The sequence below is a fragment of the Gymnogyps californianus genome, chromosome 1 (assembly GCF_018139145.2).
Source record: "Gymnogyps californianus isolate 813 chromosome 1, ASM1813914v2, whole genome shotgun sequence".
Classification (NCBI taxonomy): domain Eukaryota; kingdom Metazoa; phylum Chordata; class Aves; order Accipitriformes; family Cathartidae; genus Gymnogyps; species Gymnogyps californianus.
Window position 1 is genome coordinate 33,911,653 of NC_059471.1, and position 26,422 is coordinate 33,938,074.

General features: G+C 37.1%; 1 protein-coding gene across 2 annotated transcripts in view; it reads left to right on the forward strand.

Moving 5' to 3' along the window:
- Positions 1 to 26,422, forward strand: part of VWA8 (von Willebrand factor A domain containing 8) — a 200,726-nt gene that overhangs the window by 126,498 nt on the left and 47,806 nt on the right. Inside the window, exons 27-36 of one of the 2 annotated variants that reach the window (XM_050896862.1) lie at positions 3,961 to 4,069; positions 4,990 to 5,128; positions 6,431 to 6,633; positions 13,954 to 14,070; positions 14,554 to 14,618; positions 14,718 to 14,843; positions 15,485 to 15,594; positions 17,656 to 17,810; positions 19,567 to 19,768; positions 25,175 to 25,256. In XM_050896862.1, the coding sequence (XP_050752819.1) occupies positions 3,961 to 4,069; positions 4,990 to 5,128; positions 6,431 to 6,633; positions 13,954 to 14,070; positions 14,554 to 14,618; positions 14,718 to 14,843; positions 15,485 to 15,594; positions 17,656 to 17,810; positions 19,567 to 19,768; positions 25,175 to 25,256 (1,308 nt within the window). The remainder of the gene's footprint in view (positions 1 to 3,960; positions 4,070 to 4,989; positions 5,129 to 6,430; positions 6,634 to 13,953; positions 14,071 to 14,553; positions 14,619 to 14,717; positions 14,844 to 15,484; positions 15,595 to 17,655; positions 17,811 to 19,566; positions 19,769 to 25,174; positions 25,257 to 26,422) is intronic. The other variant, XM_050896870.1, reaches the window with a different exon arrangement.

The window sequence follows — 26,422 nt, forward strand, 5'->3', positions numbered from 1 at the left end:
CGGTTTCAAACTATATCTTACTTAAGTCCTAAGAAGTTAGGTGGGATAGAAGTCTCTTCAGTTAGACAGAGCACAGGCTGTTACTGAAGTGCTTGGATAATACATTCTGTGCTAGCACTGAGTTGGTTTACAAGATCGTGTATTATGCAGCTTTGTTGCCTGTCATAGTTCGTGTCCGTAGTTGTACTAGTACCATAGCTGGTTGCAGAGAATTTGCATTCAGTGAAGCTTCAGTCTTACAAGATTCGTAGCCATTTTCCAGTAAGTTGTCAGAAAGCTAAATGAATAAATTTATAAAGCAGGTTCTATTGACTTTTTGAACACAGTTGTTTGGTGGTTTGTCTTGGCTTTTTTTTTTTAATTAGCCTAAAATGAATTTCTTTTCTAAAATCAAAAAGATACAAATGAAAAGAAATTGTGTTCTGTAGGTGTCACTTTGAAAAGTTTTCCAGCAGCAGAAGCCACTAGAGAATTATCTTTTGCCAGATTGTCTTCCTTTAGACCACTGTGCATGAAGAAAATCAGGCTAAATAGTAATTTTTTGTAGCATTGCCCCATCAACTGTGGGTCATGTGCAATCACCTTTTTTAAACAAAGTACCATTTCATGGACAGCAGTGATCTTGTAGAAAATCAGGATGTAAAATTAAGAGTAAATAAACATAAAAAAAAATTTCAAAATTTTCCTCAAGCAACGGACTTTGACAGATCCATAATCAAAGAATTGATCAGGAATAATTCCTTAGAACTTGCTTTTAAGTCTTGGCTTTCTTACAAGATTACTGTAGTCTGTCATGTAGTTTTTCTGTTCTAGAAACCCTTTCCAGCTTTTAAGGAAAGCAAAAATCACGGATCACTCTGTACACCCCAACTGGAGAGAGCAGTGGAGTTCCAGTACTGTTCTTACCCAGCCACTGCACTTCTTACACCCATCAGATCTTTTTGCTTTGCAGATTTTTGCCAGTGGTGGCATTTCCATAGTATTCTGTCTGCCTTTTATGTAAACGGTATTTGGTTAATTAATTTGAAATACAGCAGTGTGGCAGGAGCACCTTGTGAAGCTTTTTACTAATACTGTCACTTCAAGTTATTTTCAAAACTTGCTTGTTACTTATAAGTCCTGGGAAAAGACAATAATTTCCCTCTTTCACTGCATATCATATGTATTGACTAGAGGAAAACTTTTAAGATGTATACATGTTTTCAGTGTGGGCATGTTGTTCCAGTCCTTCTGCATCCTCACTCTCTCCTGAAAAATCATTCAGGAGGCAGACTGGTTATAAGACCTTTAATGCCACCAGCTTCTTCAATACTCTTAGTCTTTCTTAGACCAGATTTATATGAGAGAGCAGTGAGATGGAGTAAAAAAGGATTGTCAGGCCCTGGAAGAATAAGATCCCTATGACTCTTGACAAAGAACTCTGTATTATGAATTGTGCTTTCTGTTTTATTCTTAAATTCTGATCTACCTTTCTCTCCTCTTCGCTGTTCATGATGACTTTGTCTGCTGCCCCAGAGAAACTAAATCATTCAGAAACAGGGAAGAGAATAAAACCTCAAGAATCTAGGATAAAGGAGAAATCAGTTTTCCTGAGGGAAGAAAGGAACTATTAGCGAAGCAAATCTCCAGAAAGCTGAACCAGAGTGGAAATATTTTGTTTCTTTGGGAATGCAATCTGTAATTCTGTTGCTATATAAAGCAGGGTATTTGGTTAGAGCTGGTTATTAACATATGTTTTGTTTTAAAATTTAATAAGTATTCATGATTATTAGCGAACCCGTTGATTTCTAGGATGTTGTCCATGGGAGTAATGTGTAAGGAATTAAAACTGAAGTCCAAATCCTTGTAGAAGTTGATGTTCCATTGAGCTAACGGGAAACAATTATTGCTGATTATAGACATATCAGAGATTATGCTACTCGGAGTCATCATAGCAAAAAAAAAGTCTCCAGTTTCTTTTTGCACACAAGACAGTTTTGGCTCAAGACATAACCAACGTTTTGCCAACAAATCAATCTGAAACCCAAATGGAAGCCTGAAGTAAAATTCCAGTCCATGGATAAAATGACATTTAGTTTAGTGACTTGACTGCCCATTTTCTGACTGCATGAATAAATTTATCTAAGAATTGTGTATATGTTGAAATACCTCATCCTGTATGTTTTTTCCTAATGGTGTTGAATGTTGTAATCTACAATATATTGCACTTGCATTTTTTTTGAGTCTGGCTTAATTTCTCTTCTTAGTTTGGGAAGAATCTGGCTAGACTAGCTAGGTGTAAAGAATGGAAAAATACAAACTGAAGTGAGGAAGAATGCAAAATAAATCACTCTTCAAACATTGGTATCTATTGATATTCTTAACTAGGCAACAAACGCAATGAAAACTCTACTGGTTCTTTGAGTAAGAGAGGGAGTTAATGAGATGCAGTTTCCTCATTACATGCCCCAACGACATATTGCTGGCAGCTGGATATTTATCTATGAGCACCAACGATCTATAGTATCCAAACCATTTTCTGTTTGCAAAAAGTGTCTTTGGCTGTCTGACTGCCTTGGCAGATGGTCCAAATGCAGAATGGGGATGGAGGCTGAGTGACTGTCTGCCTGTGAGTACTGGCTTCTCCAGGTTGCTTGAGATTTGGTGTCAATATACCAGTAAGAAATGTTAATGCAGCTTTCCCACATGAGTTGCAAAGGTATTTCTGTTCATTCCCTGAATTTTCCTTTAAGTTCTCAGCGGAAAAAAAGTAAAATTAAAATTCCCCAAGATTCATATATAGTCCAACTGAGTTTTTTTGATGTGGGATCCCTTCTTATTCTGAAAAGTATATCAAGAAAAAATGAAACAAACCTCTAATATCTAGAGGGGCCAGGTTGGTTGGCGAGAGGGGAAATAATTGTAACAGTAGGAACGAGCATCATCAGACAGTACAGAAGAGACCACGCACAGACTTTTAACAAACAGTCTAAGAGAACTTCCTTAAAATAGACTTTGGAGATATTTATAGAAACTGGGAGAAGGAATGTCTTCTGTTCTCTTGCCAAGTCCTGTAGACGTACAATAATGTGCAACGGCATGTAGCACAGAATGTAGTTTTGATAGGAGGTCTCTTTAGGAGCAACTGATCCCAAATAAAAGAAACCAGAAGTGATGAGTTCATTAGCTTGAAGGTATTCATGCTAATTAATGAAGTCAAACTGCTTTCAGTGGTTGCAGATCACTTCAGAGGAAATAAAGAAAAGTTGTGTTGTCCCTATTTTGTGGTCAAGCTACTTTGTCATATACCAGCATTTTCTTTTCCTATATAAATGAGCTTTGCTGTGGCCCATCTATTTCTTCCCTAATTAAAAGGTACAGAAATGAAGAAATTAGACCAAGGCAAGCAACCGAGGCTTTTGAAGATGTCCCTGTCCTTTCTGTAGACTGTACTGGCCAGAAAGCAATGGGATACTCTCACGTCTGTATTCCTTTGCCTTTGTTCATGTGAGCAGTGGCAAAATATATGGAAATAATTTGTTGAACTTTTATTGCATGGTTAACTTGCCACAGTGTTTACTGTGCTTATCCTGCTGGTTTTGTAGATGAGTGTGCCACTGACAGGAGTTCCTTTAAGTGGTACTATCACACCCTGCCTGCAAAGCAAGAGACAGAAATATATTTCATTACATATCTCAAATAATTCAGACTGGAAAAATTGTCCTTTTGAGGCCATATTATGTGAATTGCTTCTTCTTTTATTATGCTCTTTAGGTTGTGACTGTATTAGTATTCCAGAACGCTAAAATTTTTGTGATTTAAAATGTAAAAGAAATTAAGTACTTTAGTGAGGAAGCATTTTCTACAAAAGAATCTTCAGATATGTCTCGTTGGAAAAATGCAGTTGTTTAAATGATTTATTCCGTATCACTTGCTGGTTAATGAGTGTAAAAATTCGTTTGTTCCTACATTGTTTGACAGACTGCCATTACCAGATCATAAGTTTATGGGCTACTGGAAAGTCAATCAGCCAGGGAATGCACAACAGAAACTGCTGTGTCCAACAGAAACTCAAAAAATAGATGTAAAGGTTTGTCTTTTTATTTTTTTTTTAAATTCATATAATACTAGTTTTATATATTGGAATGCGAAGAATCTAAAATGTGATTAATTTCTTCAGGAAAAAGAGTATATACAAAGCATGGTCCTTGTTACCTGTTCTTGGGGTTTTTAAACTGACTAGAAAAATGAACGTTTTTGTATACCTACCCCTCACAATGTAAGCTGTGCTTTAAAATCAGTAAGTTTGGTCAGAAGTTCTTGAAAAGAGGTTTTTATAAGGATATTGAAAATACCATATTTGAAGGAACTTTGTAGCTGTTTTGGATGCTTGGAGGCGGCCGGTTTCAGGCCCCAGATCTCAATTTTTGGATAAGATCAGAGACTGAAAAGAAAGCTGTTTTCTGTTTCTGTTTTGCATACAGCTGAATTCTTATGGGTCTTTGGCACTGCCAAGTTTGAATCTGAATCTTTGGTACAATTTGACCTGCAGCCAAAGCTTCTAAGTCCTTTTCAGCTTTGAGTTCTTGGCTTAACTTCAGTAATTATTACTCCAGTGAATAAGAAAAAACTTGAACTGGTAATGTGATGTAGGGGTGAGATTTAAACTTTATATAATAAGAAATTGCCATTGAACTTCTTTGAAACAAAATTATTCTATTTTTTTCCTTGTATGGACTGTGTTCTCCTTCATGCCACTGAACAATAATGGTTCCAAACCAATAAAAGACTAAAGAGGAAAGGCATGATGGTTTCTATACTGTAAAGAAAATGGCAGTATGGACATTCAGAGAGCTTGCAGAAAAGCATTTCCTTTTCCCTTTTATTTATTTAGTAATTGGTCTGTTTCTGTTGTTAATAGTATTAAGTCTTGAAGAAGACTTCTAGATTTTCATAAGGAATGGTGAGTGGAATATTTTAGCAAGCCCTCATTGTTACCATTTGTTTCAGGGCCCTGTGTACTTAAATATTCAAGGATTTCCACTGGAACGACATGAAGCCAGGTCCCTCAGCTTCACAGAAGAACTCGCTTTTTGGACACTGCCTTTGGGTGAAGTTAACTTAGTTTGTGATGTCACAGTAACAAAAGGTGCGGTAAGAAAAGCTACTAACTTTTGTAATGATCCCCGATATTATAAATACGTGAACTATCCTGGAGATGAGGAAGGACTGGGCTGTTGACTTCATAAGTGCTTGCCAATAGCCAGCGGCAGAATATAAAAGGGCAATATGAGGAATTCTAAGTGTAATAACAACACTTCAGTGTGTTTACAGTAGTGTGTATTTCTAGGTATGTTTGCAATGGAATATAGGAATAATACTAGGAATTGGAATATGGGAATAGAGGATATGGAGTATGGGAATGGAGTATAGGGATAATAATTTATCTTTTTCCACTTTTTTTTTTTGACAGTAGGTGAAATACAAAAATAATCAGCCACTGAAATTGGAGCATAATTTCACTGAGTCATTGTGGTCTTTCTAAGGATACGCATCCTTCTCAAACTAAGAGAAGGATATGTAATTAAAGTAGAACACAGCCACAAAATTGCAAGTCTGTTTAGTTTGTATGTTCAACACTATTACTTCACAAGAATGATTCTTTGACTTTTCCTCTCTCAATTCAGTTTTAATACAAATCTTTTTTAACTTGCAGAGTGCTGTGCTTTTTTCCCCTGTGCTTATACTGATTAAAATTCTTTCCCACTGGATCAAGCCTGCCTTAGTTACCTATACTACTTATGTCCCAAAGTGAATTATGTCATTGGGAATATTCATAAACATTTTTAGGGTTCGTCATTAAACATGTCTAAACTTTTATTGTATATTATAAACAGATTGCTAATGATCAATACTGGAATGCTGCTTTTTCTGCTTATAGCCTTAGTTTCAAATACATTAACAGACCTTTATGACAGCGAAACAGAATTAGGTGGCTTTGTATTGATTTCAAGAATTGTCTGAAATCAGTCAGGAAGGTGCTATATGTGAAAAGTTCCATATGAAGTTCGCATTCATCCCATGTTTAATTATTAAATGCATGAATTGAAAGGGAGGATGGGATAGAGAAGGAGGGAGAACCAAGATTATAAACAAACAAATGCATCTGGACAGATTTTGTATATATTAGCAGCTGTCAGGCACTGCAGTCATGTCTACACAAATGTGCCTTGGACTACTTGTTTAAAGAGTTAATAGTGTTGTGGCAGGATTCTGCCTATTAACATTTAGTTAGTATCAAGAGACCATTTCTCTCTTTATCTCCCTGTGTCAGCGGTGGTAATTTTTCTGTACATCTTGCTATATCATCTGCTGAGTTTATGACATATATTTGCAGAAGAGCAATGCATGATGTCAGTAGCCTTTCATTAATTTTATGTTCTTATTTCAGAAGAGGAAGCTGAAAATGTTCTTTATGTTACTACATGCAATCCTGTTTCGTTGTACTTCATGAACGTTTCTAGTAAGAGTGGATACTTTGTGGATCTTTATGACCTCTTCCCAAGAACAGTTGGAAGTGTGTGGCAACCTTTTGTGACTGTGGCACCGCTGGGAAATCCACTCAAAGGTCAAGTGGTTCTACATGAAGAGGAGGTAAAAAAAAAAAAAAGTACAGCTAAATGTTTAGTGATGAGCAAAGTAGTATCATAAGGGTAGGATAGCTGAGGAGTCTATAGATTAAAATAGCCTGGACAAGCCTACCCTCTTCTGAATGGTCTCTTTTTCACTATACTTGAAGCTTGGGAGTTGCCTTCAGTTTTAGTTTTTATGTGGAGATTTTTCCTCTTGCACTTTTTAGCTGGACAATGTCCTTCTGTGTTCTTGAAGCTGAGTGCTACCTGCTTGTCTTATTTCTCTTACTGATAGTGGGAGATTGGCCTTCATGGGAGAAAGGGAGATAGTGAGTTGAGTTCAGGAGTCTCAGTCGAGCAGCATATGTTTGCAAAGTACAAAGTAAGCTGTTTTATGCTGTGAACTTAAGTTCTGCTCCGATCTTGTCCCCTTTCTATTTTTCAAATAGTATATGAAAGAGACATTTGCTGAGTGACAAAGTAAAATGTTGCTTGTATTTGCTTCGTGCCACTATTTTTGATTTGTTTTGTGAATCCTGATTTTTCTCATTCTGTAACATCTGAAATACCAAGACTAGAAAGACTACGTAAGCCTTGACATCTAGTGTATGAGCAATGCAAATTTAGAACCACTGACGACTTCAGTGTTGGTTTGACTCAAATCCTTTTTTTAAAGTCAAGTATTGCATACTTTCCACATACTTTCCACTTTCCATTACTATTAGTGAATTGATTGGAACATTTCCAATTCAAAACTTCTTTGCCCAGGAGTGGGAAGAGACAACAGTTGATACAGTGCTGCTGCTGTTCATTTTTTAATATTAATAATAGTTTATTATGTTACCTACCAGTCATAGTGGTTTGACATGGGTATTTAATCTGGTCGTTATTGTTGGTTGGTTTTTGCTTTTCCTTTTGTTGTTCTGAATTTCTTCTGCCCATTTTTTGGTAGGTGAGACACTCCGATCTAGAAGAACATTTCCTACATTGAGTTGGGGTATTAAGTAGTTTTCAGTCATTTCATAACTAGTGTCTCTGCAATACTGTTGTTCCAGGAACATTTGTCAAGTGTTGGTGCCACTTTCTGGTCTCAAACACTACAGTTAACCTCGATGCCTTATGAGAAACACAATTCTTCCACCTTTAGTAGAACTGCCTGTGACTTCTTTAGCTTTGCCTTGGACACTTTCCAATGTCAACTGGAAAAAATATGATTCTGAAGTTACCTGCTTGTGGTGATTGCCTGTGTGGTTGTCTTGAACAGCTGTAGAAGTACCGTTTGGACTATTTTGAGATGCAGATAACACATTTGTTTGGTTCTAAACAATCCTTGGCCTTTTTTGGCGAAGTCAACACAGGAAACTGTCAAACAGATGGCAGTCTGTCTTGTGTCTAAGAATGTTTAGAATGTCTCACACTTTTTATTATAAAGCCCAGCAATATTCTTTGCTGTCTAAGTCTCTGAAATTCCTACTGCGAAAATAGTTGTCCTGCTAGTTTTGTTTTTAACCAAATCACAGTAGCATTTGGTGTCAGCAATGAAGTTTTTATCAAAGGTTCATCCGTGAAGCTTTAGGTAGTTAACTCTGTGACTGGTTTTGCCTGTCCTCATCGAATATATTTTTCAGTGACAGTATGAATTAAACTCTGAAATAAAGTTTGTTCTGTGGAGAGACTACGGTAGCTCAGTGCCCCTTTCCAGATGACTTCAGTTGAGCTGTAACCTCATGTTTTTTCTCTGGCAAAGCTTAAATATTGCCAGTTTCAGTCTTGCCTTTCTTAGCAAGTGCTGCAGGTGAACAAATCCTGTCTGAAAATAAGCCTGTTTTACACTGCTGGAAAATAATACAGAATTACAATATTCTGAATGCTTTGCATTATCTTAGGACTTTTTACATAGTGTTAACATTAAGATAGACCTTACTCATTGAATGTGAAAATATGTTTCATTAAACTACAAACTTGGTTGCAAAAAGTTGTTGTATACTTATGACACCATTCAAAAGTAATATTAGACTTCTTGAGGAACTTAAGTAAACATCTTGCACAGAAAAAGTGATGAAAAAGGATTTTCTTGTGTATTGCTTGTTCGTATCCATGGACTACATCGGTAATTTATTTGGGATTGGTTTCTAAATGAGGCACCAAAGCACAGGTCAGATGAATGCTGCTGTTGTAGTCTTCACAGCCACTGCTATCCTTCCTTACATTGGGGCTCATGTGTTAGGATCTCTGCATTTCTAGTTCCCACTGAATCAAAAGAGAGATTCTCAAGTAGTTTAATTTTTCCACACAGAGCTTAGGTTTTATTCCCAACTCTTCCTGCAGTGGAGCCATGGAAAAATCATGTGCTTTCTTTGTCCACCTGTGAAATGAGGTGGATATTGCTGTATATGAAATTAAATACATTATTATTGATCTTAGCAGGTAAGCATATAGTCTAAGCTAATCATCCAAGTACCTTCTCTATCTGTTGGGAGGATAAAGGTGATCTGCAAGAGCAGTTCATCCCAGCTAAGGTAGAGCATGATGAATTGCCCTCTGGAGGTGCCTCTCTCTTTCCACTGGCTACAGAAGGAGCCTTTACATACAGTCAGGATGCCTGCCTTCAGGTGTACTAAGGTCACTGGCAGCCGTAAGCTCAGAATTTACAGCATTCACATGTTAAGACAAGTAGATTAGTGGCACATCTGTATTTTGGGCAAGGCTCCAAGGGTTAACTACTTGTGCTAAGGGTGCATCAAACAGATCTTCAAGAAAAAGTAATGTAAATGATGTATGTGATGCGTTAGAGGTTTGTCTATGTGTACTTGCAAAAAGACCAAGAAATATTAACAATATTTGTGGAAATAAGAAATTGCATTTATTAAATAAAAAAGCCCACTCGACAGCTGATATTTCATAAATACTATAATCCATTAATTAGACAATACTAAAAGCTAAAGGTTTTTCCCATTTTTTTGTTTTAATAAAGGTCTTTGGAAATGAATGTTTCTGACTAAGTTATAAAAAAGAACAAATTTAAAGGGGTGATAACCATATTGGAAAGGATGAGATGATTATATTGTGGCTCTTCAAATAAGCTTGTGTGATTTATTTCCCACATGACATCCATCTGGATTCAATAGAGCCCTCCAGTGAAATAAAATGAAAAATCACCATTCCTTCCTGTCCTTTTAAATAAAATTTTACTAAAACTAAACTCCTTGGGGATTTAACTTAATAGCACAAATCAGAGATTTATCTGCTTTTAAGCCACCTTCACATCTTCTTGGAAGAAAGAGTAGATGATTCTGTTCCTCACAGTGGCCATTGGTCTCGGTGAGCACAGCCTGTTTTGACTGTATCTTTTTGTTCAGACTAAGCTGACAGACTTTGAAAAGACTCTTCAGAAATTTCAGGTTATTTCCTCATAAAATGGGAACTGCATTCATCTTTTCAAAGCAGCAATGCCTCTGCCCTGTCCTCCCCACGAGTACTTCAGGGCGTACCCCTATTTCCTATAAAGCTTCGTGCCCGCCTATTTCACTTTTCTTTTTCTTTCTGCACCTATTGCTTTTACCACTCAGAAGGAGAGCAAATACAGACTGAAAAGAATTTTGATAACTTTATGCATGATTTTATATGGGATTATAGGAGGAAAATGCACATGGAGAATTGATTTGCATGTAAATTAACTGCACACTTCCGTTTTTTCTTACAAGCACTTTGCTCTGTTGAAAGGCTACAACTGGACGGACAGAGTAACCTACAGCCTACCTCAGGGAGAACAACAAGCTTTGCCCAGGCAGTGTCCTGCCAGCATCCTTTAACTCTGCTTTTATCTTTCTCAGTCAGGCAGTGGGGTAGGGAGGGAGGGAAGTGCTTTTCCCAGTGCCACGTGCTGCTGGAGCTCTTTGTCAAAGCTCTCCAATAGCAAGGGAGTGAGGCAGTCTGTGGCACAGAAGCTGACACAGAGATCCACCTCGCTCACTACATCTAGAAGATGGCAAACATCCTTTAAAAGACGACTTTTTTTTTTAACAGTTTGTGATCTGGCCTGAAACACAAGTGGGGACCTGTGTATGGAAGGACCAGCAACCTACTAGTAGTAATGTCTGAAACCTCTAGTCCCCATAATATTCTGATGTATGTGTTCAGGAGGAAGAGTGTATTTTCTTTGAAAACTAGTTGACATTATTAAATTCTCTTCTTTTTTGGATATTTTAGAAGACTTTCCTTTTCTGTAAGCACACCTTATAGAAAAGGAAAGGTGTGCTTATATAGAAAGGTGTGCACCTTCTATAGAAAAGGTGAAGACTTTCCTTTTCTGTAAGCACAAAGCTTATATTTACTGTTCTTAGTTTGCTGAAATCTCTAGTACAATCAAGTCTCCCAAATCATCTGAAAGACACCACTTGCATTAATTGGAACACCAGTAATCTACTTGCATACACTTCCCACCTCTGAAGGCGTGGAGGTTTGAGCCCTAAACCATAAGTTCTTGGACAGACTTTTTTCACTTGAACCTAATAACAATATGATATGTCTGTATCTGTGCCTAACAGTTACAGTCTCAGGATTGTTACGTGTGCATCACTCAAGGGGTCATTGAGTGGCACTAGTAGAAAAGGTGCTTGTGGGACAGGAGGCAAGGTGGAGAGTGTACAGAGAAGTTACCCTACCAAGCTAAGAATCAGCCTCATCTGAAGCTGACAGCTAAGAAGAGTCTGTGTTTGCGAGCTCGCTTGCTCGGGATGTGAGCATCAAGGGCAGAAGAGAACAAAACTGAGAGTGAGTGCAGGGAGAGGAATACAAGAGGGTTAAACTGCTTTGTTTGTACTGCCCCACTCTGAAATTGGAGTGTATTCCTTTCCCTAACTCTCCTCTCTGTCTGAGAGACCATAAGGAACAACTTCCCATACCAGCAAAGTGAAATCACAGCCCTGTTTGGTTTAAGGACTCTTAAGAGGAAAATGCTGGCTAAAATAAAAACAGCAGTAAGGAAAGGGAAACTTTGCAGTAACTAAAAATAAAGGCACACCACTTCACGAGATTGGTTATTGCATCTGTCCAGAGTTTGGAATTCCAGACATCAGGGTCGGGAGGTCACCCAAAGGTTACTTTTCTCCCAGTCAAGAACAAACACAGCAGAATTGCACACCAACATCTTTTCCCAGCCCACTTGAAGACTTGCCAAAGCTGCTCTTGGATGTGTTCGCAAGTGACGCAAAAATCTATTCTTAAACACAGACAGAATATACATCAGTCACTTAGCACAGAAGGAAACCATTATCATCAAAAGGGGTGGAGTAGAGAGGCTTTTTATATTACCAACTGCTCTCATAAATTTAACGCTAAGTGGAAGAATGTAATTGATTCATATGTGTTCTTTATCTCACGTGGAAGGCTAGTGCGTTGCTTTGGTTCAGCGGTGCTGTTGCAGAATTATATAAATAAAATATGGCAGAAAACCAAAATCCAAAGCAAATGCCCTATTTTTTTTTTTCCCTGAACCACATTTCTATAATTTTGGTTTGTAATACATAAGCAAACTTCTTTTTTTAGAGGTATTGAACTCTAGCTGAAATTCCCAAATGCTCCAAATAACATGGTAATATTTTAAATGCTTTACCATATTTAGCTTCAAATGACTGTCATTATTAAATAAAGTTAATTCTCCCAAATGATCCTAGTGAAAGTATGAAGCATACCCAAAAAGAACAAAACTGCTGTGACTCAGATTGTTTGTATTTTTTTTATTTAGGAGAATTTGTGGGAATTTATGTTTTACTCCCTTAATGTCTATCATGCGTTATTGCAGATGTTGTACGTAGACAGTTTACTTTTAGTAAGTCCTTGAGAACCTAATGTACTTGCAGAACGTAATGCTTCCTTGAATGGTAAACAAAAAATTCAACCCAAGGCTTAACTAACTTGTTCTTTTGTACCTTTCATTTGATGCGATTAATGTTGGCCCTGAATTATTGTTCTCTTGAATTCTTAGTTAAACACATTAGAATCATAGAATCATCATAGAATGGTTTGGGTTGGAAGGGACCTTAAAGACCATCTAGTTCCAACCCCACTACCATGGGCAGGGACACCTTCTGCTAGACCAGCTTGCTCACAGCCCCATCCAACCTGGCCTTGAACACTTCCAGGGAGGGGGCATCCACAGCCTCTCTGGGCAACCTGTGCCAGTGCCTCACCACCCTCACAGTGAAGAACTTCTTCCTTATATCTAATCTAAATCTATCCTCTTTTAGTTTAAAGCCATTACCCCTTGTCCTATCCCTACACGCCCTTGTAAAAAGTCCCTCTCCAGCTTTCTTGTAGGCCCTCTTTAGGTACTGGAAGGCTGCTAGAAGGTGTCCCCGGAGCCTTCTCTTCTCCAGGCTGACCAATCCCAACTCTCTCAGCCTGTTTTCATAGGAGAGGTGCTCCAGCCCTCTGATCATCTTTGTGGCCCTCCTCTGGACTCACTCTAACAGGTCCATGTCCTTCTTATGTTGGGGGCCCCAGAGCTGAACGCAGTACAGGGGCAGCTGTAGTACTTTGTAAAAAGAAATGTTTAAAATGTCCCCATCATTTGACATCATGTGTGAACCCTGGGACATTGAGTAACAAACTGAGAAATCTGAAGAAGTTTAGAATTTAGCATACCATATTTTCACAAGTGATATGTGGAGGACAGTTGCACCACTCTGTTCAGTATCCTATCTGCTTCTATCTCCACCCTCTTGAGTCATCCTGCTGTCCTCCAACAGTTTTCCTGCCTCTGACACTGTAAGCTGTCTGAGCGTGCAGGTCACGGAAGGATTGTCACGCACTGGGATATTTAATAGGCTCCACAGTATCAGAAGTATGAACTTGGAGAGAAAGTACTAAGCCCTTTCTTCTCTCACCAGTTTTTCACCTTCAGTGTAACTTAAGTAATGGGTACTTTAGAGGAATGCTAATGAAACATAAAAACTGAAATGAAGTATTTTAGTGACTTGACAGAACAAAACTGGTATGTCTCTCACCTGTAGCTGACTACAGCTTGGACATGTAAGCCATACTAGTCTAGTTCCTAGAGCTTATGCAGAAGTGAATGTGATATGTATAGATAAAACATTATGGAAAAACTGGAATATCATTCCAGCTCTTTTTGCGTGTACTTAACCTGTACAATTGAATTTCTACATGAGCTTTGAAATGAACCAAGAAGATTCAGCCTACGTTTTCCAACAAAATCTAGATCATCTTTTCAGAATGTCCCAAGTTGCTAGAGTTGCAAAAATGCTTCAGATGATAGATAGATTTGTTGTAGTCTCTTAAATGGGCTTGAGATGTACACGGATCTGCTTTTCATTTACAGAGCAATGTTGTGTTGTTGCTGGATACAAGCAGTGGTGCCCTTCGCCGACTTTTGCTCTTACCAGATGCTCAAGTGTCTCCTAAGAGAACATCTTGGTGGAGCAGCAAAGAAGAGACGGTGAGGAATAGCACCTGCCTCTATTATACTAAGGGTTTTTTTTAAATCAAAGCTCAATATTGGAAAAACTGCCCCAGGATCATTTATCTTTCTGTTTTTACGGCCCAAGCACTTAATTGTTTACTCTTACCTATGTTTAAATACCTTACACATAAAATAGCATTTTTACGGAATACTGATACGAAAAATAGAAATAAATTGTATTGTCTGAGGATATGTATCTTTAAAATATCCCTCTTTGGAGCTAGAACTGGAAATAATGGAACATTTTGTTACAAGGGATTATGTCCAAAATAATGAACTCAATTATGATGCAATTATATGACTTGGGACAAGGCAGGCTAGATAGCGTTTTGAGAGGTAATTAATGCCGTGGATTATTCTAAATAAGGAAAAAACTTAGTACACTTTCAGGGGAGTCAGAGAAATTCACTGGAACAAGTCTAACAAACACTAATTGCTGTACGGTGTATTTTTATACAGAGCAACTACAAAATGTGCCGAGAGTTTTCACACAAAAACTGGCTGGTGTTCTACAAAGAAGCAGGGTGAGAGTAAATTATATCCTTGTATTATATTGATTTATAACACATCTCCTTCTGTACATCCCTATCTGATTATTCTTTTCTTGGCTTCCAATTTTACAGAAACCGCCTTATTGTATTGGATGTATTAGAGGGTCAAACTCATACCATCTTGCTTCCGATCAATCTGAAATCTGTTTTCCTGGCAGCTGAAGACCGGTGGCTCTTGGTGGAAAATGAAACAAATCAGTTAGTTAAGCCTAGTTTTCTTGATGGCTTTATTTCTTGTTTGTGTCTTTTTTATGTTCAGGAGTTTCACTCCTCATCTCAGAGTTGTTTTTTCATTTTGTGAGACTGGCTAGACTTAAACAGTTGGTGTTTAAGATGCAGATTTGCTCTGGTGAAAGTGCAAGTAGGCTTTTAGAGTAGGAAATGAAGAGGATATGCCTGCCTAAATTCGTGCCTCTGAAAATCTAGGTTAGCTTTGATTGTATGCATGTTAATACTGTTTTTACTGAGGTGGAATTGATCTTTAGAGATGAGAATGTTGGTGGACCTAGCTTTGGAAATACAGCCACATCATCCAGAGTTAGAGCCTGCTTGCTTTACTTTCATGGTCACGTGAAAGAAATATTACTCCGCTGTCTTGTTTTTATAAATGCACAGCAAAAAAAAGTGTGTAAATAGTTACCAGAAGACAAATCTGCCACTTGCTGGCTTACCCTTTCCTATCTCACAGATGTTTGGTAAATCATATTTAGTTTTAGCAAAAGGTGTTGATAACCTGATTTATATAAATGTAGAATGTTTTTACTATTTCAGAAGATAAAAGTCCTTGTTTAGAGTTACAGGCTTAATCATGAATTATTATAAATGTGTGTCCTTTACAGGAAATTTCTTTTAACCAAGCGTGCCCATATTGAAGCTGAAGACAGTGAGGTTTGCCAGCTGTATGCATTGACTGAAGAGCCAGCTGACATGGGATTTGGCTTAACAACGGGTATTGAATGCAAGCTTGGCTTGTTCTTTTTTTTTTTTTTTTTTTAATCATTTCTGTGTTTGCAGCTGCACAAACAAGGCTCTTTTACTTTAAAGGTCTGGGTAACCTTCTCTCAGATTCTCTTTTTGTCCTCCCCTTATCATGTTTGGTTAATAATAACTTTTCACAAAGCATGGCAAATTCCATGCTCAAACTTCAGGTTGTTTGAATACAGCATCTTTGTTTCATTGTAGCATTTAAGACCCTCAGTCATGGACTTTCAGGAAACATACAGGCATACAGAATGGAAAAGGAAAAAAGAGGACTAGGCAGGAATTAGAACATAGGAATAGAAGGGACCAAATATTTTGATGAGTCCAGTCTGTACGCTGTTGCAGGTCTGTTACACTCAGATGAGCTAGAAGACATTTCCCAACACATGTAAGAATACAAAAGGCCTACTGTTAAAACAGAACAGAAGTCACAGTTTCTAAACTTCTGCACATAGTGTGCAGGAGGCCATTGAGGCCATCACACCTGTATTAAAAGATAGGGGGAATTTGTTCAATAAAGTTCCCAGATGGTGCTAGATATTGAGGCATGTCTTAGCTACAAAAGAAGGCAGAAATCTCCAATGGTCATCATTCTGCCTGGTAAGATCTGCCTGTCTTCAGATCTGATGACATTTTCAACCGTGAGCATTTGATCACGGTGCACAAAATCTTTAGTCTACCTGGTTTAATAACACTGGAAGTACATGTGCATCCCACCTAAGAGTTTACGGGCTTTGGCCTATCTCCAGTGTATCTCAGAAAGACACAGGAAAAAAGTAGAGAAACCACTGTATATCTGTTAAAGAGGGGAAAAGTTTTGTCCTGGTCCTTGTGGCTAGCATAAATATGAAGAACAAGATTAACACAGTGTAAACATGATACAAGCAAAAGTTATTGACAAATAACAAATACAGCTTATTTTACACAAACAGCAACAAATTGGATACCAAAGACTCTAACCACTGTTTCAGTATCTAGAATCCTTTTTATCTCTTGTACAGTTTACTCTATCAACTTATCAAGCTCCATCAGATCACAGTAGTTTCCTTCCTCTTACTACCTTATTTAGAAACCATTATAGAGTATCATTCCTCAGATGGGTAGAAACATTATTATAATTTCCAGTCTCAAAGTATTTGTGGACATTTTATTGCTGCATGCTTTTTGTGCTATTTTTATCCTTTGTTATCTTATTTCTTCTCTTCCAATCTAAGAAGTTATCATATCCCCTCTCCACGTTTTTCCAAATCATCCAGCAAACACCGAATGTAACATCTTCAGCCTGTTCTCATTCTTTGAGGCAGAACCTGTGGCAGGAGAACTAAGAAAAGGTAGACCAGTGTGGGTTTGCCACTGACCCAAACCAGTAGCCCATTCATCCTTTGAGGGAGGAAAGATTTTCTCCCACTGCCAGGTAAACGAGATAGTCTGCCCATTGAAGTGGAAACAGTGTATGTTGCAGAGCTAAAGATAGCAGGTTCTGACTGTGTTGATAATTTGAGGCAAGGTGAAGGGCTGTTACAGTTGCACAGAATAAAATTTAGTTTTCCTTAGCTTAAAGAAAAAGAAAACTAGACCATTATTTACCAGAAATGTGTTACAAATAACATTATTTAAATTGCAAAAACAGCAAGACAGCTACCAAGAAATGTCACGTTGACACTTACCTGTGCAAACCTACATTTTGCCTTTTTGTGCATTTGCATTATAACAATCTTCAGTGAGATCACATGCTGTTCTATTCCATAGGCTTCCTGCCTCATTTGCACAGTAGAGGGCAAAATTAAGCAGTATAAGCAACTACAAAGCTAGTATTTCCTGATTTTAAGTACTTAACTTTACAAAAATAACATTATTTCCTGACTTCTTTTCTGTGTTATAGTATGGTATAATCAAATCTTCTGCTTTTTAGTAATTTTATGCTCAAAGTAATAGCAATGGTCAGTGCTCAGCGCTCTTACAGTTAATATTGTTTCCTATTGCACATCTGGATTTAATGACTTTCATTTTATTTAATTTCCCTGTTTAGCGTCAGAACTGTGTGTGCCGCATGCAGTTTCAAGTGACCAGCTATCTTCAGAAAACCTCACTGCAGCTGTGGGACAAAAGATCAGCTCCCCCAACAGGATTTTCTCAGATGAACATAATTATGCTACTATTGTTATTGGTTTCCCAGACCTCTTGGTAAATACTCAGCATTATTATACAGTGAAGTAATATGATCTCATTTATTCTGTAACTAGTTAAGTACCTGTTTACCAAACAATATGGAAAAAGAACGGAATGACAGTAAATGACAAATTCATGTAGTGTACACAATTGGGTAGGGTAGTCTAATCTAGAGGGATTTCAGTGGAGTTTGAAATAATAACAAATTGGACAATATAATGTCTAACACAGACAAAATTCGTTGTAGGTGAGTTCTGAATAGTGCTGGCTAGAGGAATATTTTCTAAATCGTATGTTTTTGTAGATTTTTAACTGAATATAACCACTGAGAAAAAGGGTATCAGTATCATTTTGGACTGTTCAGTGTGAACTTTTTGCTCAGTGTGCAGCAGCTGGCAAGACTCTAGATTTAAGAAAAAAAAGATACAGAAAATGGTAACAAAACTATACGGCCCCCTCACTATTTAATAACATAGTTAAGTGTAAATACTGCATGTAATTATGCTCACTCCTGTGACACGATTAGAAAAGGACCAGAAAGGAAAGTGAAACTTAACAGTGTAATGACTAAGGCTGTTGCAAGGAGTGGAGGTAAACACAGGGAAAATAAAAGCAGTATGTTTAATTCTTTTGATTTATTTATATTTACTACCTAGTGATACATAAAAAGGGTGGTGCTTATGGAATAAATAATTCTATGTCATGTTTGCTTAATAAATTGGGGCAAATTGGAAAATTTGACTGTTAATAGACATGAATTTTGGGAAAGCCAAATGATGGAAGAAAATATTCTGAAATCCAAAACGATTCAAAAACATGTTTTTATCAATAAGACATTCCCTGTCTTTGCAGTTAGCTTTTGAGTTTTACTTGATTTGGATTTATATTACCAGATTGATTATACTAGCTTTTCATATTATTTATAATAGGTGTAAGTTTATTGCTGGAAAAGGGAGGTAGTCTAGAGGGGGGAGTCCTAAAGATGCTACATACTTCAATACCAACACTGGTGATGAAGCATTTTGCTCTCCCTGATTTAGACTGAGGCCCTGTCTTTCCTTATAAGTGGTTTTAAATGTCCATGTGAATGTCAAAGAGAGAGTGCTAAAGGTGAATATGAGGGTGGTGGGACAAAATTTCAGGTTCAGTGTTTAGTGTTAATGGTGTAGGTGTTTAGTATGAACAAGGTATCTAAGCTCTTATTGGTAGTAGCAGTGCTCAGCTGACCAAGCGTAGAGGCCGCCTTCAAGATGAGATGATTGATTCTCTAGGCTCTACTGACTACAGTGGGAGATGAAGCACCTGGCTCACATGTGGACACCTACCTTTATGTCTCTGAACCTGGAGCAAAATCCCAGCCTTAATGCCTACCTTTGAATTTATTACTGAAATACTTGTTTGCATTTATCTACGTTAGTGGAAGCTTAGATTACGGTATCAGTTTGTTACATAGTTTGATTCCAGATTAGGTTATTTCAATGCTTTCTGTTCCTGGTTCAACATGAAAAAAAAAATGTTGATTCAACTTCAGATCTTCAAAGAGTCTCAATTCCTAAAACTTGTGTAGGTGGTCTGTTGTTTTTCACTCCTATAGGAGTTTTTAATGACAAAATAATCCAGGTCTTTTCCTTGTCATGTGGTAACATGAAAGGTAACCACAGTAGCTACATTTGATTTGAAATTAGATAAGAACTGGAACTTATCAAGAAACGTTTGTTCTTAGGCTCAATAATAGTAACGTTTTGTTCAGTAGACTCCTCCTCTCTTGCAGTCTTCTAGTGAAGTGTATAGCTGGAAAAGAAACTCCTCTCTCAGTCGCAAACGTGCTTCTCCTTCTGATCCATTTTATTATGGAGCCCGGAGGAAAACAGGAGCTGCAAAACAAACCAATTGTGTAACTTTATTGGCTTCTAATCAAATAGTCAGAATTTTAGCGCCTGGAGATGTGCCTTTGAAAGACATTTACCCAAAAGGTAAGAGGTTCATATACTTGTGCTGCGACAACTGTGCACACTTGTTCTTGTTTTGTAAACTGCAATCACTCATGAATTTTTCCAAAATGTTTTTAAAGAGTCACAAAGCAAGCATTTGAGGAGGAATGAGAGTAGTTGCTTTTAAAATTAATTTGGATCTTATTAACATGCTGAATTATACTTCTGAGGAATTAACAGGCTACCTACACTGTGAATATCCCAGTAGATGGGATCTCCCTCTGTCTGCACTGGGAACCAGTTACAGGAATATGATCATTCCAGTTCAGCAATTGGCCTTCACCTGTATTTCCAGCCTCTACTTAGTGCCACACAGACACGTAGTGATAAGACAAACCTGTTGTCCGTCTAGCTCAGTATTCTGCAGGAGGCCCTGGCTCAGCAGGGCCAATAGGAGAGGTTATCTTGGGAATGCATGTGAGCCTGGCCACTTCTGTCTTTCCCTTCATACTTTCTCAACATTTGCAGTTATTTTGCTAAGGATGTTGCAGGGGACATCCCTGCCTCAGGCTTGAAATCTCCTTTTATGGGCCTGTTGTCCACAAGTTTGTCTGGTCGCTCTTTGAACTTGTGCGTCTCCACAGCAAGCTCACAAGTTCACTACTCTCTATGATCAACTGATCTCCTACCAGGTTTATCAAGTGCCCCTAGTTCTAGCGTTGCAGGGTTGGGTGAATAACAGTTCTACATTCACCTTAACCATCACCTTCCTGACTTTGTAAACTTCAGTCACATCTGCCTTCTCTCCAAACTGAAGAAACCCAGGCTTTTTAGTTCTTCTCTTGTCCAAGAGAATGTTTCATGAGCAACATTCACATACAGCAAAACCATCCTCTGCTTGTACACTAATAAAGCAGGTATAGACTACAGACCTTCAGCTTTTTTGTGCTGCCATGCCAAGATTTCTGTTATCATTGTATCTTTAGCTTCTTCAGCCAATAACTAAAAATATACCAATTAGTGCTAAATAACAGCATTTGTGAGTTTTGCATTAATTACCTGTAGAAATTTCCAAGGAAAGATCACTATCAAAAGAGAAAACCCCCAAAATATTTGTATATGGTAAATGGCAGGGTTTTTTAATTCATCAGCACAAAAAGCTATGCCTGATTTGTTCTGTATGTGAACACTCTGTCCCAGAATAAATGCTTTATTCCAAATTAACTCCCTTTTACAAAATAAATGATCTAATACGTCTGCCCTCATTTAACACAGATTAACTTCCCTGTGTAAAGAAATCCTTTTGTTTATTACTGAAAGGATAAAACATTTACTTGACTAAAGAAGCAAAGTCAAGGATATAAACAGGGTAGAAAACTGAAGTTACCTACATTTGTAAAGAGAAGGTTAGCTTTTAAAAAGATTAAACTTAATAAAACATAATTAGAGTTAGCATGATGATCTTGGAACTAATTATACCACTTCAGGCTGTAATCTTCTCATACTTTATAAACTGCTGAAGAGTCAGACTGGGTCATTTGTTTTCGGCCTTCACGGTAAAAAAAAAAATCTGACTCTGAAGTGGATGGTATAAAAATTCAGAAGGTAAATCCTCGGAGCTTTTGTTAAAATTAGTTTATTAATTTGGGAGTGAGGGAGGGATACAGTGCTTCCAAATGGTACCTAAAATTGAGATCTTGACAGTTATTTCTAAAAGTCTTTTAAGTTGCTGTGGTGTATAACACTTTATAATGCTAGATTAATATAATTATAAAACAGGGGACATTCTTCATGAATCCTGGATACCAGTGACCTGAGCAAATTACCTGTCTGAGAATTGGCTTCTGTCTGACTGAGCAATTTAATTTATATCTGTTGTTATAGCTGAACAAGATACTAACTTTTTTTTTCCCTCAACTATGGTGAAATGTATTCATGAATAGTGATTGATAGCTTTAAATTGATAGAAAATTTTCTGAGGTATAGATTGTACAGTGCTTTATGGCCATTTAAGTTGAAAGATTTAAGGCCTTCTTGAAGATCATTATCATTGATTTTTCTTCTCTAAATGACGTTTTAATTTATGAATTACCAAAATTGATCTTCACTGAATCATGTTTAATATGACCTTACTGCTACAATTAAATTGGACCTGAGCAAGACTCTACGTTTTCTATTCCATAGCCTTTTTTCAGGACTTAAGATATTTTCATTTATCAATTAATGGCCAGTTTTTCTAGTGGAGGAGGAGCTATGAGTGGAGTCCTACAGAGACCTGTGCTACTCAGCATGGTCATGAAAAAATGCAAAAATGAATGAACAGTGAGGTGACAGTGTTTGCTGATGGATACTGGTTATTATCCACAGTAGAAAGGATTCACCATGAAGGATTACAGAAGGACTACGATGCTGACTGCAATAGAAATGGCAGATGAAATTCAGTATAGATAAATATAATGTACATGAAGGAAGGAAGAAAGAGTCCTAAGTCTACATCTAAAATGATGGGGCTGATCAGTACATCTCAGGAGCATGATTTTGGTGTTATGATAGATAGTTTCATTAAAATGTCAGTTCAAAGCTCAGTAGCAGTCAAAAAAAAGGCAAATCAAATGTTAAGAATTACTAGGGAAGAAACAGAGAGAAAACAATTAGAAACACTAATTGACAGAATATTTAATTGAATGCACATTTAACTGCTACCAGTAGCTGCTTAACAGTCTTGGTCCCGTGGAGAATCAGCGTTGCTTATTCCTGTTTGTGCTGCATAATTCATGGGGGCCTTTGGACGTTTGGTGATTCATTTGTGCTGTTGTTTCTGCATTGGAAACCTGTAGTTATTTACCTATGAAAGTTGTATAAGGCTTCATTCATAAGTCTTTTTATCCTTTCCTGGGAGATGGTATAGTGAAGCAAAGGCATCCTGTTACATAAAATCGAGTATGTGGCATTCCCTTGAAGTTCTTGCACTAATGTCTTATGTTGCCTTTGAGAAGTTGTTTTATATTTTTGCTTCGGTTTGCGTATATATCGGGCTTTCTTTCTCATCTTCTTGGACAACTGGTCAGTTCTGGCACACAGCCTTCCAGTTCTATTAATAATTCAAAGTACTCAGCCAAACTCTAGCATACTCCAACATGTATTACCGAAACTGTGCCAGGAACAACAAGCAAAGAAATAATTTCCTTTATGTTTTATTGGAACTGTAAACCAGGGTAATAGTTATGTTTGAAAAGAAACTATAACAAGTAATAATTTCCCCAAAGACTGCCAAATAGATGTATGGCCACAAAATGTAAACTCAGACAAGACATCATGGCAGAATCCAGCAAATAAGTATTAATGTTTATTCTAAAAACAAGGCCAGAGAAATGAGGGCTACTTGAGAGCAAATACTTACTTGGATTCTCAGCACTTTCTCTATATGAATATAAAATAACAGTCTATTTCTGAGTGCATATCTCTATTAGTGTGACAGTAACTGGAACAACATACAGTGTAACTGTAGTGTATGTGTAACACAGTTACAGGAATAACCTCAACACATCATCTGGTCCACCTATTTATACAGGGACAGGATGACACATGTTTAGACTCTTCTTAACTGATGTTTGTCAAACAATTGGCCTATTGCAATGCTTCACTCTCCTTGTATAAGAAAAGCTTTTCCTAGTATCCAGCTTTTTTTTCCTGTAAACAAAACTGAATACTTCATGTCACCTCCACTCAGTCAGGATAATATCGCTCTCTTCATAAGGATCTTTTTGGTATTATGGGACATGTGTTTTTCAAAAAAAAGTCTCTTTTTAGACAAAAAAAAAAAAAGTTAAGTCCTTACATTTGTCCTTATAGCCCATCTGTTCTAACCTCTTTGTCATCCCCAGGACTATCTCATGTGTCTATGTTTTCCTTAAAGTTTGATGTCTAGAGCTGCGCATAGCTGCTATTCTCCGTCAGGCTTTGGCAGAAGAGGAACAAACTGCACTTGTTTAGGTCTAATGTTCATGTTTCATCGTAAGATTCTTGACTGCAGTTCTGAGGCCTGGCCAGTTGTTCCCGTGTTGCATTTAAACATTTGATTACCTTTTCTTCAGCTTCCTACTCTGCAATCCTTTGTCTTCTTATAATTTAATTTAGTTGATTTGTGTTCTCTCTTTATTAACTTAGTTTTTAATTCTTATCCCACAGTTCTACTCATTCCAGTTCAGTATCAGCTCTGTGTTCTAGATCTTCATCAGAATTTTTAGTGTGTATCTTATTCTCCATTACTACCGAAAGAGAGAGCACATTTTAAAACAGTAACAAAATCTAGGCAAAACAAAAAGTGCTCTGTGGCCCACAAGCCTGCATTTTTCCAGACTTTTTTTCCTATTTCCAATGTGTTTGATATTTCCATTTTTATGAAGATGAGTAAAGTCAACAGATATGCTACTATAGATATGCATACTATAGATATGTAGATACAGTAGATACGTGTAAAGTGCTGCTGTGGGTTATTCTTTATACTCATTTGAATGTTAGATCCCCTTATACTCCTGATCTTACTGGTCTTTTCTGTGTGTGCTGTATGCAAGCATAAACACTTTTGCAGGTAACATCAGGCTCTCCTTCATTTCAAGGAGGTGAAAGATGTTGTTTCAGAAGGAAATCTAGAGTTATTTTCATCTTGTGACAATGGTATTTTGTACCCATACCATGCAGTGTAATTCAGCCTTCTGCTTTCTTTTCTGAAAAACTTAAGTTCCTCAATTTATTCCAGGCAGATGAAAGCCGGCTGCTAACTGGAAGCCACTTCTGAGCCCAGGCAGAGTGTACTCATACGTTGGCAAAAGCCAATGTAGGCACACACACACAAATTTATTTCTGAGGGAGGGACCATAGTATTAGCTGTATTCATTAAACTGTCTATAAACAGAATATTAAATGCCTGATAGTCTAGGGCTATTTACTATGACGTTATGAAATCTTTGCATGCTGAGAATCTACCTGCAAAAAGAGTCGTTCAATTTAAGGCAACAACATTTAGGTTAGTATTATTGAGAAATTTTCAAGTGGGAATCATAAGCATAATGTTTTGAAATGTTCTGCAATATGCTTTTAAAGTCAGATATGCAACTGACATTATCTTCAGTGACAGATAAAAGCAGTGAGTTAGGGATTGCAGTAATGCCTGATTAGTGCTTTTGTGAGTAGGGCTATATTTGTGTGTAATTTTGACATTTGCTATACAAGTACATTGTTCTTTTATAATTGTGCCTGTCTGGTTGCTCACTATCATAATAGTAAAACAATTCCGTATTTGCAAGTTATACTCCTGTGTTGAATGTGAAAGCTTATCATTTTCTGACAAGTACTGTATAATGAAACGTTTAAACTTAATCTGCTAAATGCAAATGCAATAACCAGTTAATCATGCAGCAGGAAAATAACAGGTTTGTTTATTTTCAGATGTCACTCCTCCACAAACTGCCGGATACTTGGAAGTAACAGATCTTAACTCAAAGAAAATCAAATACATTGCTATTCCTAGGTAACTGATTTTATTGATTAGAGCAGCCTCTGTCTTAGAGGAAGAGCAAAGAGAATTTAGTATGTATTATCACTTCAGGATAAGCAAATATTTCTTCTGATGTGGAAAGTAAGAGTAATTCATACCTAGTGGATAAAATTCTGCAACTGTTGCAGCATATTTTTGTCAGCATTTTTTATCTGTTTACTAGGTGATGCCAATGAAAATGTAGCAATTAATTAGTAAATATGAAAGGCAGCTTTATCTTCTGATTTTCATTCCGTTTGCTCTTTCCCCCTCTTCACCCGCCTTATCCTCTACCCTCTTTCATTTTGTTTTGCTATCTTTCTTTTCTTTTCCTTTTTCTCTGTCTTTAGGGTCTAACAAAGACAGGCAGAATGATCCAGTGCTAGGTGTTAGGAAACCAGGAATCAAGTTCTGGTGCAATATAAAATTCACCTTGAAAATAACTTGAGCTTCTCTATGTTTTGGTTCTCCCTTTGGAAAGTATACATTCCCTCACAAGTGTCTTGCATGATACACAAGTATTTTGTATGATACGTTAAAATAGCCAGACTATGTGGCTTCTGTTTGGTTTTAACATCTATCTCTCACCATTGTGGAGCATATTTACAAATGTTTTATAATATAAACATATATTTTGGTTACAAATTGTCATTTTCCTGTGCAATAATAATAAAGGTTTTTGTTTTAAATAGCAGTCTCTCAACTTCGCATGTTTAAATAGCACATGTATGAAACGCACACATCAGGAATTTTATACTTTTTTTTTTTAATTCTATCCATTTGGTGTTGATTTTGACAATATTAATTGATTCTCTTAAATTAATTCTGCTTCATTCATCTGTGGAATTTTTGAATTAATAGAGAATTAATTTTTGACTGTTCACCATTTTACAATTGATCCATTGGCCTACATCTTACACAGTCATTCAAAAATGTAAGGCATTAACACAGAAATAGTAGGGAATCACACTTTATTTTACACTAGGATTTTATAAGAAATTACAAAAATTACAAAGCCAAACTTCAACATCATGACCCTTAACCTAGTATGAGGATTTAAGCTCTTTATGGCAAATCTGAACAGAAGTCCAGATTTTAAAATGTACTCCATTAAGAACTGATAAATAAAGTGACTTTTCATATATATGAATAGTTCTATG